Source organism: Cucumis sativus, chromosome 5 (assembly GCF_000004075.3).
Source record: "Cucumis sativus cultivar 9930 chromosome 5, Cucumber_9930_V3, whole genome shotgun sequence".
In the NCBI taxonomy this organism is placed as follows: Eukaryota; Viridiplantae; Streptophyta; class Magnoliopsida; order Cucurbitales; family Cucurbitaceae; genus Cucumis; species Cucumis sativus.
In genome coordinates this window covers 1462797-1476020 of record NC_026659.2, presented here as the reverse complement: position 1 = coordinate 1476020, position 13224 = coordinate 1462797, and the positions used below count along the sequence as shown (strand labels likewise).

General features: G+C 34.1%; 3 protein-coding genes across 7 annotated transcripts; 1 reads left to right on the top strand and 2 right to left on the bottom strand.

Annotated features, from left to right (window-relative positions):
* Positions 1-401: 401 nt before the first annotated feature.
* Positions 402-4099, bottom strand: LOC101213596 (meiotic recombination protein SPO11-2). 4 transcript variants are annotated; one of them, XM_031885148.1, is made up of 13 exons: positions 3804-4099; positions 3314-3544; positions 3021-3148; positions 2856-2939; positions 2634-2763; positions 2391-2528; positions 2214-2302; positions 1816-1944; positions 1605-1699; positions 1455-1517; positions 1303-1379; positions 1097-1224; positions 402-1017 (listed from the first exon to the last, which is right to left on the bottom strand). In XM_031885148.1, exons 3-13 carry the CDS (start codon positions 3105-3107, stop codon positions 883-885), a joined length of 1155 nt encoding a protein of 384 aa, XP_031741008.1. In that variant the 5' UTR covers positions 3108-3148; positions 3314-3544; positions 3804-4099; the 3' UTR covers positions 402-882. The 4 variants fall into 4 exon arrangements, with proteins under 4 accessions (XP_031741008.1, XP_011654718.1, XP_011654717.1 ...); XM_011656416.2 differs by having other exon boundaries at positions 3314-3452; XM_011656415.2 differs by having other exon boundaries at positions 3314-3447.
* Positions 4100-4740: 641 nt separating this feature from the next.
* LOC101213045 (G patch domain-containing protein 4) lies at positions 4741-8555 on the top strand. Of its 2 annotated transcripts, none has more exons than XM_011656414.2 (11): positions 4741-4996; positions 5075-5159; positions 5753-5829; positions 5925-5949; positions 6031-6115; positions 6221-6287; positions 6598-6691; positions 7019-7197; positions 7379-7615; positions 7697-7813; positions 8212-8555. In XM_011656414.2, exons 1-11 carry the CDS (start codon positions 4919-4921, stop codon positions 8275-8277), a joined length of 1110 nt encoding a protein of 369 aa, XP_011654716.1. In that variant the 5' UTR covers positions 4741-4918; the 3' UTR covers positions 8278-8555. The 2 variants fall into 2 exon arrangements, with proteins under 2 accessions (XP_011654716.1, XP_004143884.1); XM_004143836.2 differs by having other exon boundaries at positions 6025-6115.
* A 348-nt stretch (positions 8556-8903) lies between these two features.
* On the bottom strand, positions 8904-12478 carry LOC101213360 (endoglucanase). The gene is made up of 8 exons (XM_004143921.3): positions 12132-12478; positions 11452-11664; positions 10818-11018; positions 10628-10705; positions 10391-10543; positions 10181-10292; positions 9777-9943; positions 8904-9397 (listed from the first exon to the last, which is right to left on the bottom strand). The coding sequence occupies exons 1-8, from the start codon at positions 12351-12353 to the stop codon at positions 9077-9079; spliced, it is 1467 nt and encodes a 488-aa protein (XP_004143969.1). The 5' UTR covers positions 12354-12478; the 3' UTR covers positions 8904-9076.
* Positions 12479-13224: the final 746 nt, after the last annotated feature.

Genomic DNA, 13224 nt, shown 5'->3' with positions numbered 1-13224 from the left:
ATGAAGTCTATGATTTTAGAAGTTTCAAATTAGTTCATGGACATTTACTTCCATTTGATCGTTTTAATTTCTCTTATACTATTTGATTTTACATTTAATTTATAGTATATTTGGATTGTATTTTCAAGTGTTTAATTTAAAAAACAAATTATTTTAAAAAAATCTAAAGTGTTTAGAAGCCGCCCAAAATATATTTTAAATAATTTATAGAAAAAAAATTTAAACAAAAATGATTTTCTTGAAAAACAATTTTTTATTAATTCAATCCAAACATTCCCTCAATATCTACCATTTAAATTTAAGTTTAGTTTCAATTCAAATTTTATTACTATAAATGTTTCAAAATGATATATAGTTTCAATTATAAGATGAAAATGAATAAAATGAGCAAGTCGTTTGACTTTGATCACATCGAAAGGAATTATAAATCATTCATATCTTAAAAACCCCTTTAGTCATGCATCTTTCAATTTTAACTTTAAACTACATCATTTGCTAGCTGTTCAAAACCTCCCATCTTCTGTTCCGTTTCTTTCACAGATAGCACCTAATAGTTTTTCTACTTTGGAACTTTATAGGATAAATCCACAACTAGGGGCAGCAAGGGTTGGATATTAAGAGTAGCTTTCAAGGGAGAAAGACTTCCTTTGATGTCAATGGAGACTCAGGTGACGTCGTAGTATGGCAACATGGGGAAAGGAACCGGGGGAATCTTTAAAGTTGAAGCAGCTGAAAACTTTGATTGATGAACGAGTCTCTTCAGTTTTTGTGAACTTCTCTTCTAAGAAAGATGGACTTGAAAAAGAAGGTATGGTTTTTTTAGCAAATAGCCCTTTATTCACTCTATGCAGATGCCTCTACATCTCTAGGTTGAAAATAATGTCAGATGTAACTAAATTGAATAATCTTTTTGACTATGTACTTCTCCAAGTAATCGAATCCATTGTGGTACAAAGCTTCAAGTTCAGCCTTTTGCCCTCTCTCAACCATTAATGTCAGCTCTTGTCGATAGTTCTCCTGTTGGTTTGATATATTCTTAAGCATTTTGATAGCCTAAAATGCCATAGCATCAAAGGTATAGAATTATGCACGATACCTGTAATATTTTTGAGGACAGCAAGCTTTTGGCAATTTGTAGGTCCCGGGGCTTGAGTGGAACCAGAGATTCTTGTGGTATCAGTTGTAAATCATCTCCTCGTACTCCCAACCATTTAACATTGCAAGCTGGTAATGTAAAGAGATTATTCAGTTTTATGATTTGCAATTAGAAACAGATCGAACAAATAAATGAATGCGACTTACCATATCTGTATGCCTCCAAGCCCATCCCTATACTTCCGTATTTGAAGGTGCATAAAATGGCCAATCCCGCAGGGTTCCTTTAGAACCCAGAAGCTAAAAGTGAGAAAAAAATTATGAAGTTTGTTGAGTTGATGTAAAGGAGGATCTCGTACCAATCAACAAGGCCGAACATTGGCAGATGCGAAAACGTTTTGCAAATTTTGTGAAGAAAGTACCTGAGAAGGCAGTTCATATGTTTAAGTTACGACTTCCAAGAAGGCAACAAAAGGAATGGCGATTTATGAACTGTTGAACAAAATTACCTTGTGGCTAAGTCTGGATATCCTTTGGCTGTGATAAGAATACTAGGAATGCGATTGAAAACGCGATCATCTGCCAAACGTTGGAATATCGCATGCTGCATAACCAATAATGTTTGATGCATTTGCACACATTATGATAGACTGCATTTTTTGAATTATTGTTTTCACAAAAGTATAATTAAAAAGCAGGTCATAATTTAAGAAAAATGACCTTTTCGATTACAATTATGTAACGAGCGTCAGTCTTCAGAGTCAACGTCTGCAGCAAGTCCAAGTCACCTGAAATGGGATATCCAGAAGACCCACAGGCAGTGCAGTCCACAACTTCTTGCTCAGGCTCCTATAGGAATCAAAATTGTTCAGGAAGGCCATAACGTCCAAGAATTTGGTTTAGTAGAAGATACCTTAAAAGTGCATGTTGGCCAGAAACCAATAAACAATGTATAATCAAATCAATACCCTGATTTCAAGGATTCACAACGTAGTTGTGATGCAAAAGTAGAATAATAGGGGTCAATAAAAGCCGGGTTATCACTTCATGCGTATATATGTGATGTGGTGATGTGCAACGTAAATAACCAAACCGATAAGAAAAACAGCGCAATGTGCCTGCAACAGTAGACGGCCGGCGACAAGTCCCCTACTAGATGCCATAATTCCAAGGCTGTAACGGCTACATTGAAGTAAGGCTACAACATCTGCAATAAAACTACTGCACTTTGATCATTATGCTTAATATAGTTTTAGTTCTTAACTAGTAAGCAGGTCTTCGTTGAACAAAATCACCTTGAATTGTCCTATTGACATGCAACTGAGTCGAAAAATAAACCGGTGAATCACAGAGCAGCTTATAGAAAAGCTCCCTCTGCGTCACTTTCTTATCCTGAATCAGAATCTGAGAGCACATCTCCATCAGCTTCCAAACTACATCACAAAATAAGGAAAGCTCAAAAGTAGACAAAAAAATAGGCTAACAAAGTGATCATTAAAAAAATCTGACCATCGAAGATTAGATTCCATTTACAATACCTCTGACAAAAGCCTTAGAGGCGTTGGGTCTCATCAAAGACCTCGTACAAAAGGAATGCGAAAGGAATATCCACGAATCATCTGTCAAAATTCCTTGACTCACTCGGCTATTGCTCGATCTTCGATCAATCTGTCCAATCATTAACGTGTAATACCGTCTAAGTGCATCCAAATTTTGTTCATCTATCGTATATCATTTCATTTCTTAGTTAGGAAGCATACCAGAGGAAGATTTGAGATGGCTGGAGAGGAGGAGTTGAGAATTCTGAGAAAATTGAGGACAGCTACTTGAATTCTAGCCACGACCTATTCGAAATCAATGCTTGAGATATAATGGAACACTAATCGAAGATTAGAGATAAGGATGATGAAGTGAATTCATCATACCTCTTGAGGAGTGAGAATATCAGCATAGCAGAGTTCTTGATCAGAGAAAAATCTCATGGAGGATTCGAATAAACCTGCCGGCTCCATTCAACTTGAATTTCGTTGCTCTTGTATTCTTTTTGTAGCCTCTTAAACAAATAACAAAATTAAAAGAGGACGTTGCACATTAGTATAAAAAATGCTTTGGACATATTACCTATCTAATTTAAGCAAAACCCTTTTTCTTCTAAAAAATGCTTTAAACAACAAATTTATTTATCAGCAGAGTAATGAAGAAATTGCTTCATGCTTACCCTAATCTGCCGGGGAAAGGGTTCTATTGTGGGTTGGATGACGAATTGCAGGAAATCATCATCTCAACTTATTCATTACATTGACAAATAGTTAACTCATTTGCTTGTTCTACTTTACTTCTTGCACCTAGCAACTGCACTAGTAAAAATAAGCTGCATTATACGGCAGTTACACTTTTAACGAAAGCCTTTTAGTTGATCCAGACAGCAGCTCTTCCATTCACATGTTCACTAAATCCATGGCAAATTAACAACGGATGGCCACCCATCAGGAAGTGTCGGATATGAGACCAATTTAAAGATGGGTAATATATCCAATAACGAGGAGAATTTGATATGATCTAGCTTCAATGTAAAAACTATTTCCAAAAATGCGAAACTCAGTTGTACTTCTACAAACTCCGATAAACTAAGAACGTACATACCAAAAGTCCAAGAATCATAACTCCAATTAAGACAACACAACAAGAGAAAGCAGATGTGAACTTACAGAAGGAGTTTGAAGGATCGGAGAGGCGGAGTTGGTTGAAGTTGTGACGGCAGGTCACCGAGCATAAACCCGGTGAAAATGGCGCTGATTATATATGTTGGTTGTTGGAAATATAACGATCATTCCATAGTGATCGTTATATTCCCTCCAAACAAAAGTTGGGAGAGTGTTGCAAAAGGCATTGGCCTTGGCGAGGCTCTCCCGTTTCATTCTATCACCTTAGAGATCACCATCTCTATGGTAAATAACCGTGAAGCAATCACGGTTTTTCATCCAAAAATTGTGACACTAAAAGTGAGCTCCCTTTAGCGCTATACTCACCGTTACTTATGAGATAACTTATATAAATATCCATTGATAGATTATAATTCATTCGTAGTTAAAATTATAGAAACATAATATCCCTTAATCCTCATAAGTATATATTTCAATGTCATAAATTATAAAGTCACGTCAAAAATGTAATCTATAAAACAAACGAACATTTATAACTCAATTTAGTGTCTCAAATTTCCTTAAATTTACTCCCTCAATGCTATTTTTAATGAAATTGATTAAATAATAATAACCACCACGACAAAAGAAAAAAAATAGAGTTTATTAAAAATAACCCAACTAAAATTAAAATCATTAAAATCTAATAAAAAAAATTAAGAACTAGAACAATATTTTAACCTAAAAACTTGGGTGATATAAACATAGAAATAAATCTCATATATAAAAAATGGCAAAATATATTTTTGATCTCTAAAATTGGAAGTTAAATGTATATTTAGTAGTATGATTTAAAAATAAACATTTTAGTAATTAAAATTTGAGAAATGATTCTAAATAGTTGATGAGGTTGCTTAAACGGTCAGTTAATTGACGGTAAAATGACATGGCAGTTAAATGAATAACGAAATAGACATTAATATTTTGGCCTTAAAAAGAGAATAATAATATTAAAAAAAACGTGGAAAATATAAATACAGAAAAAGGGTAGTAAAATTCTCGCTCCTGTTTTAGGTTTGGGAGTGCATATCGATCAAACTTCTCGTTCACAACCTCAGGAGACGAACACAGAGTCGGCCGTGGATCTTCTTCACAGACCACCAACCACCAACCACCAACCCATGGCTGCTCCGGAAGCTCCTGTCTGTTACGTCGGTGTCGCTAGACAATCCGCAGCTTTTCGTCTCATGAAGCAGATGGTTACTTCTTCCTTCCCTTCCTTCTCTTACCACTAATCTTTAAGACATGGATTTTGTTTTGAATTTATGCGTTTTTAGGGATGGGAGGAAGGAGAAGGACTTGGGAAGGACAAGCAAGGGATCAAAGGCCATGTTAGAGTCAAGAATAAACAAGATACTGCCGGTTTGTTCCCTCTTCTTAATTTTTTTTTTTCGTTAATTCAAGTTTTTTTCATTCTTCTACTCGATCAAATTGTAGATTTTGTACATTTATATATCTAATTTTGGGGTAAGGAACTTGAATTTCTGTTAGATTTTTGGATTTAGTGCAATGTTAGTGGACAATCAATCGGCTAAATTGGTTTAATAATAATCTTGTTTTTTCTTTTACTTTTTAGTCTTCAAAAAATCATTTTGAACCGAAATAATTTTTTGGTTCTTTTGGGTGACAAGTTTGTTATTTGGAAATGGTGGAGAGTTGAAAAGAAAAGGGTTATGGAATGGCTCTAATGGCTTCACATTGCATGAACAAGCTTTGAAAGCCTGCTTTTGAACCATCAACGTTCGGATTATATTTTTCTTGTCAAAACTTACTCTAGAAGTCAACTCTAAACCATCCAAGGGGTGTTGTTTGCATCTGAGTCGAGCTACTCACCTACCGTTTGGGTGAGCTTCATACGGAAAACTGTAGATGTCTTCATATTCTAGGCCTTGAGTGCAGGCGCAGATGTTTTATGAATGTGTTTTAGATTTTTTTGACATGTTATTTTCCCTTAGGAATTGGCACTGAGAAGCAGAACAATTGGGCTTTTGATACCACACAATTTGACGACATCTTGAAGAGACTGAAAGTGGTATTTCCCTCTCTCCATTCTATAATTCATCTTATCTCATGTTAGTTTTGTGTATGTTTTGAGAGTCGCTTAAAGTTTTTTTTTTGTTGTTGCAGCAAGCAGTAAAAAACAGTGAGGAAGGTAAGAACGTCGGGAAATAGCTTCAGTATTTCAAGAGTTTGGATTTTCTAATGTTTATGGTTTGATGATTTTCAGCTGCAGAGAAAGATGACACTTCGATGGGAACTGTGGATGATGCAACTGATGATCAGGATCTGGTTACTAAGGCAACACGACCTCAAGGAAGGTTGGTCCCGTTGTATTTGTCTAACTTATGAGTTGTGTAACATGATTTTTACCCTCTCTGCGACCATTTAAATATGTGGAGATGGATGTTTTTCTTTTTTGCCAGATACAAGAGAAGAGAGAGAGGAAAACTTGTCAATGCATACTCTTCTAAGGATCTTGAAGGAATTCTTGTAAGTGTTGAAATTCAACTCTAAGATCATCATATTATCTTTTTCCCCTTTTGTTTCTTTTTTCCTTTTTTTGGTTCATTGAAATAGAAATTATGAGTTTTCCTTTTTGTTCCCCCTCATCGTCCTTTTAAGTTTAACTAGACATCTTTTTTTATTGCAGCTTTTCTGTTGTGGGTGCTTACTAATTCATAGATAACTATTTATTCTAGCTATTTCAATATAGTGGAACGCCAGTCAAATTATTTGTAGCTTCTCTCTATATGAATGTCAGAATGTAGTGGTTCAAATCTTAAATAAATCTGAAATGCAGGTAAAAAAGGTGGAGGAGTTACCACAAACATGTCCTAACGCAGAAACGGAACCAGAGTCGTCAGAGGAATCTGAAATTGAACTTCTCACTGAAGGTACTTTAAATTTTCGAAAGTGATGCTATTTTGGCCTGGTCTTCTAATTCTAATCTTACCTGCGAAGGTTTGTGAAGGCTTGATTTGTGGGTTATATAGTGATTTACTTTCTATCTTTTTCCCTCATTTTTCTCCTTAAATTTTTTTACAGAGTACAACAGTAGGAAAACCCCATTAAATTTTTTTAAACGCTCACGTTGAATTGTAAACTAGTTTCTAAGGCATTTAGTTATGGGCTAGTTTTGGAGAATATTAGATGCAATTGGTATAAAACTAATATTTTTGGTTTGTAAATCATATTCTGAAAGTACTTGCTGTATCTTACAGAAAACAAAGCTAGTGTTTCTTCTGATTGGTGGGGGTACAAGTATGGATTTATTTCCGGAGGATATTTGGGTGCTGAATCCAAACGAAGAAAAGGCCTTCAAACCAAAAGCAAGGAGAATGTGCATGAGAGAATTGCCTTTCATGAAGATGATCAAGAGAATCTATACAAGCTTGTCCAAGTATGTTGTCTTCAAATTTTATTTAATGAACTTTTGGCATCATAACTCATACGATTACTCTATAGTTGTATGTAAAATTTCATAGAATAAGTCCAATGGTTAATTTTGTCTTCTGTTCATGGATCATGCATTTCTTTCACAGATGGTACCTAATAACTTTTCTATTTTGGAACTTTTACAGGATAAATCTACAACTGGAAAGCAAGGACTGGGTATTAAGAGTAGACCAAAGAAAATAGCGGGTTGCTACTTTGAAGGGAAAAAAACTTCCTTTGATGACAGTGATGATGAAGACTCCGGCGATGCTGCACCTCCCTTGAAACGGAAGTATGAAGACTCCTTCAGCACAGGAACAGTAAAATCCAATGGGCAGCAGAAAGTGAAGTTGAGAAAATTGTGTAAAACAATTCTTAGCCAGGTATGTTACTAATTGTTGGAAGAGATTCTTTTCTTGTTGATATGTTTCCCTTAAGGCACGAGTGATCTTGTTATTGTGTAGGTAACTGGGGAATCTTTAAAGCTGAAGCAGCTGAAAGCTTTGATTGATGAACGCACCACTTCAGTTTTTGCCAACTATTCTTCTAAGAAAGATGCACTTGCTTATTTGAAACAGAAGGTATGGTTTTTGTGCCTTTTCTAAGCATTTTGACAATACTTGACTTTTGGGGGAATAATTATCTCCTCATCCCCAACTTTCATAATATTATACTTTTACTCAAGTTCAGTTTTTATCTTTAGGTTTCAAATTTTCACACAAATCCTTGAATAGTTGACGCTAAAAACCAAATGTGAGCATTAACCGAAAACTCAGTATAGAAGTGTTAAGTCTTGAAACCTTTAAGTGGAAGTTAACCTCAACCCTCAAAGGGTAAAACTATAACAATTTATCACTTAGGGGAGACCTCATGGGAATTAAACTCAAACTCAGAGGTGAAATTGTACCATTCTGATACTTTCTAGATGTAACTGATTGTTCATGAAAACTGATTTTCTTTTTCATGTTTGTGGTTGCAGCTTGAGAGCAGTGGGAAGTTTTTGGTAGAGGGTAAAAGAGTGAGTCTACGGTCAAAGAGTGGTTGACGATTTTGTAGTGTAGTCTGAAATACCTATGGCGACCTGTATATTGCAGAGAGATTAGAGGAAGAACATATATATGAAACTCTCTTGTAGTATTTTCTTTAAACCGAATTTTGTCCTATCAACAACTATTCATTTCTTCTGCCTCATCTTACTTCTGATTATGAAGCAGACAGAGGCTATGTTAGAAAGAGCTTTGATTATTTGTATTAGTAATGTTCTTTGAACTATGGTCTTCGATTCTCATTCATATACAAAAAAAAAAAAAAGTTGCCCATCTTGAAAGATTGACAAGGTTAAATGAGTATAAGAATGGTTTATTGAAGTCTATCAGAATTTGAAATGTTGCTAAATTTATGAACATTTCATCAATTTTGTCATTTACCATAATTATTTTCTCTCTATATAGATATAGAAAAAAATTGTATTATTTACTATTTGTTATCAACAAAATTGTGTAAATTGTATGATAATGTGTTTTTCAAATATGGAAAATGGAAATATGGGTTCTTAGGAAAACATTATTTTCTTAGTATAATTTTTAATTTGCTTACAAACTAATAAATTGCTAAAACATTTTTCACAATTTTAATTTTACAATAATATTATTTAAAATCTTGGAGCCTATATCACACAAATCTTTAATTCATTAGCACATGATCACAAAGTCTATAACATAACAACTGTATGGGCACAGTAGATTTTAAGGTCTTTTTGCCCTATGCACAATCAAATACAATTATTCAAATATATGTTAGAAAGGCAAGGCTTACTAATCTTAAAACATGAAATAATTTCCACCTTACACAACTAGTGCAGCTACCGAACCAACAAAAGCAGCATTCATATAAGTAGTAGGCTCGGAATGAGAGTAGTCCGATCTCAAATCGCTGAATTCATCGTTTAAATAAGGACCTCCTACTATAGAACCAATATGTGTGTTGGGATTCGGACCATTTGAATAAAAATAGCTTGAGCGACCATCGTTACAACCAACCTTTGTTGAGAGCACTTTTGTTGAAGGGATGGATGAGGCTCTATGATGCAATTGTGATGGATATTTGTTGCCAAATCCTACCATGTATGACATCTTCAACGGATTTTTCCCCAATATATAATCCACCTATATGCAAGAAATTAGATACTAATAATACTATTACACGTTAAAACATTTAATTTCACTTCACTTCGCCAACTTTATTTTATAAGGAACAGAAATTTACATTATTTTCTTATCCTAATTAGATTATCGTCCATGAATTTGACATTATTATAAAAAGAAGTAATTTTAGTATCTTTAGATTATTAAAGTATAGTAATTTATTATCATTGATTGTACTTTTTTTTATATAGTGATATATATATTGGTTAAAATCACTACTTTCTTGTAGTTCTGTTAAATATAATGGTTATAAACTAGGGTTTTTACAACTATATTGTCATATATTTTTTTAGGCAATTGTTAAAAAATAATCAAATGAGAATCTCTCCATAAAACTTACCTGTGATTTGGCAAAGGTTTTGATTTGAGAAGAAGAAAAATATTTGGATCCACAGTGAATTCCATGGATATGAGCTTGGTTTAAGAGTCTAGAATACATGAAAAGCACCATGGACGAGCTTGATGTATATTGCAAATTACTATTATCTCTTAGGAAAAGAAGTCCACCTACCAGAATGAAACATGCATTATATTATTATATTATATTGAACGACGCAAATCAAATTTTGAATAATCAGCAACTAGATGTTATTTTAATCATTTCGAAATCACTCCCAAACATATCGTAAAAGTATGCACATTAATACATTACTTCATAGTTTTGAAAATGAAAAAATAAATTATTTTAAACAATTTAAATTCATTGATCTCCATATGTTGTATCTATGGTGACGCAATCCATACCAGGTGTTCGCGAAATCTTGGAAGAGCCACCATCATCAGGCATAAGTTTGCATATGAACGTTTCAACATCGTTCTTAAACTTGCTCAAGTTTTTCTTTCCTTTGTAGAATTCCTGTAGATCAGTTCGTTCACAGCTTTTAGAATTAGAGAAATTAAACTATAGTTTTCTAAAAATCTAAAAAAGAAAGAAAAATAGTTTTTCTTAAGAACCTTTGTTAATAGTATTTGAGCTCCAACAAATTTGTTGTCCCAACTAAACTCGGATGTGGGTTGACTCCACCATTGATTGCTTAAAACATACCTCAAATATTTCATATTTCCACTTGCTTTATACAACCAAGCAGCTGCCCACAACAACTCATCCTACAATCAACAATTAACTTTAAACTCGATCCCATATCTACAAATGATGGGGTTAGTAATAATGTATCGAAGTTGATTAATTACCTGATATCCAGAATAAGAACAATAGAATGGACAAGAAGCAGAGTAAGATCCTCTAAACTTGTCAGCAAACTGAAAGAGCTATCCAATGCCAAAAGAACGACAACCTTTTAATACACACAGTAGTTAAAATATGACTAGCTAGGGTGGCCTTTAATGAAGTAACCATAATTGATTGAATTAAAATTCTCACAGATTTTGAGTGTTGAAGAAGCCTTCTGGAGTAATTAGCATCGACACGGTTGAACAAGATGGAAGCAGCAGCGAGTGCAGCTGCAGCCTCGGCGGCAGCTTCGGTGCCGGGTGAATTAGGCGTTATCTTGTACAGCGTTCGAGGGGTGTCCATGTCCTCCGGCCGCTCCCAACATTGATGATCACCATTTGCATCTCCTACCTGTGTGTTTTCATGCAATATTTTACACTTTAGAAATTATTTTGTTTTCAGTTTTCATATTTTATAGAGATTATTATTGTTGACTTCGGTATCACTCAATTACCAAACTAAAAAGTAAGATTATGTTGAAGCATATAGGACTCTAGACTAATTCTCACTTCAAGTTTTAAAATTTCGTGTTAAAATTTTAGTATATATAACCAACCAAAAGGTCTAAGATTTGAAATCTTTCCACCTACGTTTTGTATGTACTAAAAAAATTGTATACAAGATTATTAATGTATCTTCACCAAAATTATTTATTTTATTTGTTTAATATACCAAATAAAAGAAATCTTCTTTTTTTTTCCTTTCTTCTTTCAAGTAGAAGTTTGAAGTGTGTGTATATACATAGAAGATCACTAAAATTAGGAAACAATGATATGATGCAAACCTGAGTATAGAGTGTGGTAGGTGAAACATGAGCTCGTAAAATGAAGTCGGTGCCCCACCGGACTGAGCTCCGGAGGTGTTCCAACTGCATCACAGATGCTATCTCTTTTTCATATTCCACGGTGGTCCAACTCAACAATGTCAGGGTAAACGCCATGGGCCACCCGAACTTCACATTGTCGCCAGCATCGTAGTAGCCTCCCACCAAATTCACCTGCCAAAGACCACACTCCAAAACATTTTAAAAAGAAGCCATGTTTTACATCTCACATCTTAAACTAATGAGTTATGGCTTTGTCTCATTTTTATTTATATATGTTGTTAATTACTTATGAATGTTAAGAAAAGAAATGACATGATCATGACACCATATTTGGGGTTAGATTAGTTTAAGCAACTTAGGTGTTTTGATCTTAAGAAGCTAACTTTGTTTGTGAAGGCCGAGATTAATATAGTCTCCTAAAACATATAATGTTATACCTAAGATCACTTTATACAATCCAATTTTAAACATTCCTAAACGTAGAATGTGCACCATGCAATTGTCTTGCAAAGTTCAACACAAGTTTTCTACTATGGCGCTCTTATTAAAGAACACTGACTTTTAAAAGTTAAATAATTTGTTTATACTCTTACTAATTAAACAACCACCACAAAAGAAATTACTCGTTTTTCTCATACATTTTCATAGCTCCCATCAGAGAGTGCAGAATTGCCCCGCCACTTGACTCGTTGCGTCACAGGCAACTTCCCTGACCGTTGTCCCTCAAAGAACAACACAGCTTTGCCAAGGGCATCACTATAGTTGAAGGTTCGATCGAGATCTGCAGCCCTATCAGAGGTGGTAAAGAAGACATTATAAAGAATCCAAGTACTCCAAATTACTAACCGACCTGACTTCATTGGTTTTAAAGATAATTAGTGACAATGGAGGGAAGAAAGCTGAGAGAGATAAAGAAGGAAGAAGAGTATTTATAGAAGACTGAGAGATAGAGAATAACGAAGAAAGTGAGGGGGGAGGGCATGGGATTTAGATGGGAATGATGAAGATATGTTTGAATTTTGAGAGTATACATAATTTCAAAGCCATTTCCTTAACGTCATTTAGATACATTTTCGTTTTCTATATACAAAAACCTAATTTTCTAATTGTAGTAATCTTATTGTCTTCTCATCCATTTTTTCCATCATTTCATGTCAACTCTACCAATGTTTCTACTATTTTTCTACCATTTTTTACTATATATATAACTTATAAGAGAAAAGACGGTTAATATTTAACCTAAAGTTCGAATCCTAATCGGTGAATGTGAATTTAATATTATATCATCTAGGACCATGATCTCTTCACTCTTGTGTTTAGGTATGAGACCTAAACAAAGTGTCATGAACCACTTATCTTAAACTACTATGACTGAAAAGCATAAGTTAATAAATGAAAACAATATCATCCAACATATATTATTTATTTGGTTCATATATACTTTCAAAACTGTTATATATATTTCAGTCTTCAAGCTTTAAATAATTACCTAAGTTCAATGGTCGTTCTTTTAATATCTACCTTAAACTTAGTTAATGTCTTTAAAGAAAACACAGGTTTATTTGTCTCTATTTCTCTATTCTTCAATCTATCTCTGGGATTAGAGTCACAGGTCTCCTGGTTTTAGCATGTTTGTATGTCAGTGGAACACAACTTACACTTTATTATTTGATAGGATTTTACTATGTTGGGTCCATATATATCTTTGGAAAAGAACCATCCAATTTTGAT

Bases quoted from the DNA above. Each gene is read 5' to 3' on its own strand.
- LOC101213360 (XM_004143921.3), bottom strand. From the start codon at position 12,353: ATGAAGTCAGGTCGGTTAGTAATTTGGAGTACTTGGATTCTTTATAAT. The intron at 10,706-10,817 runs GTGAGAATTTTA...GGCATTGGATAG, and splicing joins TTCTTCAACACTCAAAATCT to CTCTTTCAGTTTGCTGACAA. The intron at 9,398-9,776 runs GTAAGTTTTATG...TCTTGCATATAG, and splicing joins AAACCTTTGCCAAATCACAG to GTGGATTATATATTGGGGAA.
- LOC101213045 (XM_004143836.2), top strand. From the start codon at position 4,919: ATGGCTGCTCCGGAAGCTCCTGTCTGTTACGTCGGTGTCGCTAGACAA. The intron at 4,997-5,074 runs GTTACTTCTTCC...ATGCGTTTTTAG, and splicing joins TTCGTCTCATGAAGCAGATG to GGATGGGAGGAAGGAGAAGG. The intron at 5,160-5,752 runs GTTTGTTCCCTC...ATTTTCCCTTAG, and splicing joins GAATAAACAAGATACTGCCG to GAATTGGCACTGAGAAGCAG.
- LOC101213596 (XM_031885148.1), bottom strand. From the start codon at position 3,107: ATGGAGCCGGCAGGTTTATTCGAATCCTCCATGAGATTTTTCTCTGAT. The intron at 1,945-2,213 runs GCACATTGCGCT...TGATTCCTATAG, and splicing joins CCGGCCGTCTACTGTTGCAG to GAGCCTGAGCAAGAAGTTGT. The intron at 1,380-1,454 runs GTACGAGATCCT...TGGGTTCTAAAG, and splicing joins ATGTTCGGCCTTGTTGATTG to GAACCCTGCGGGATTGGCCA.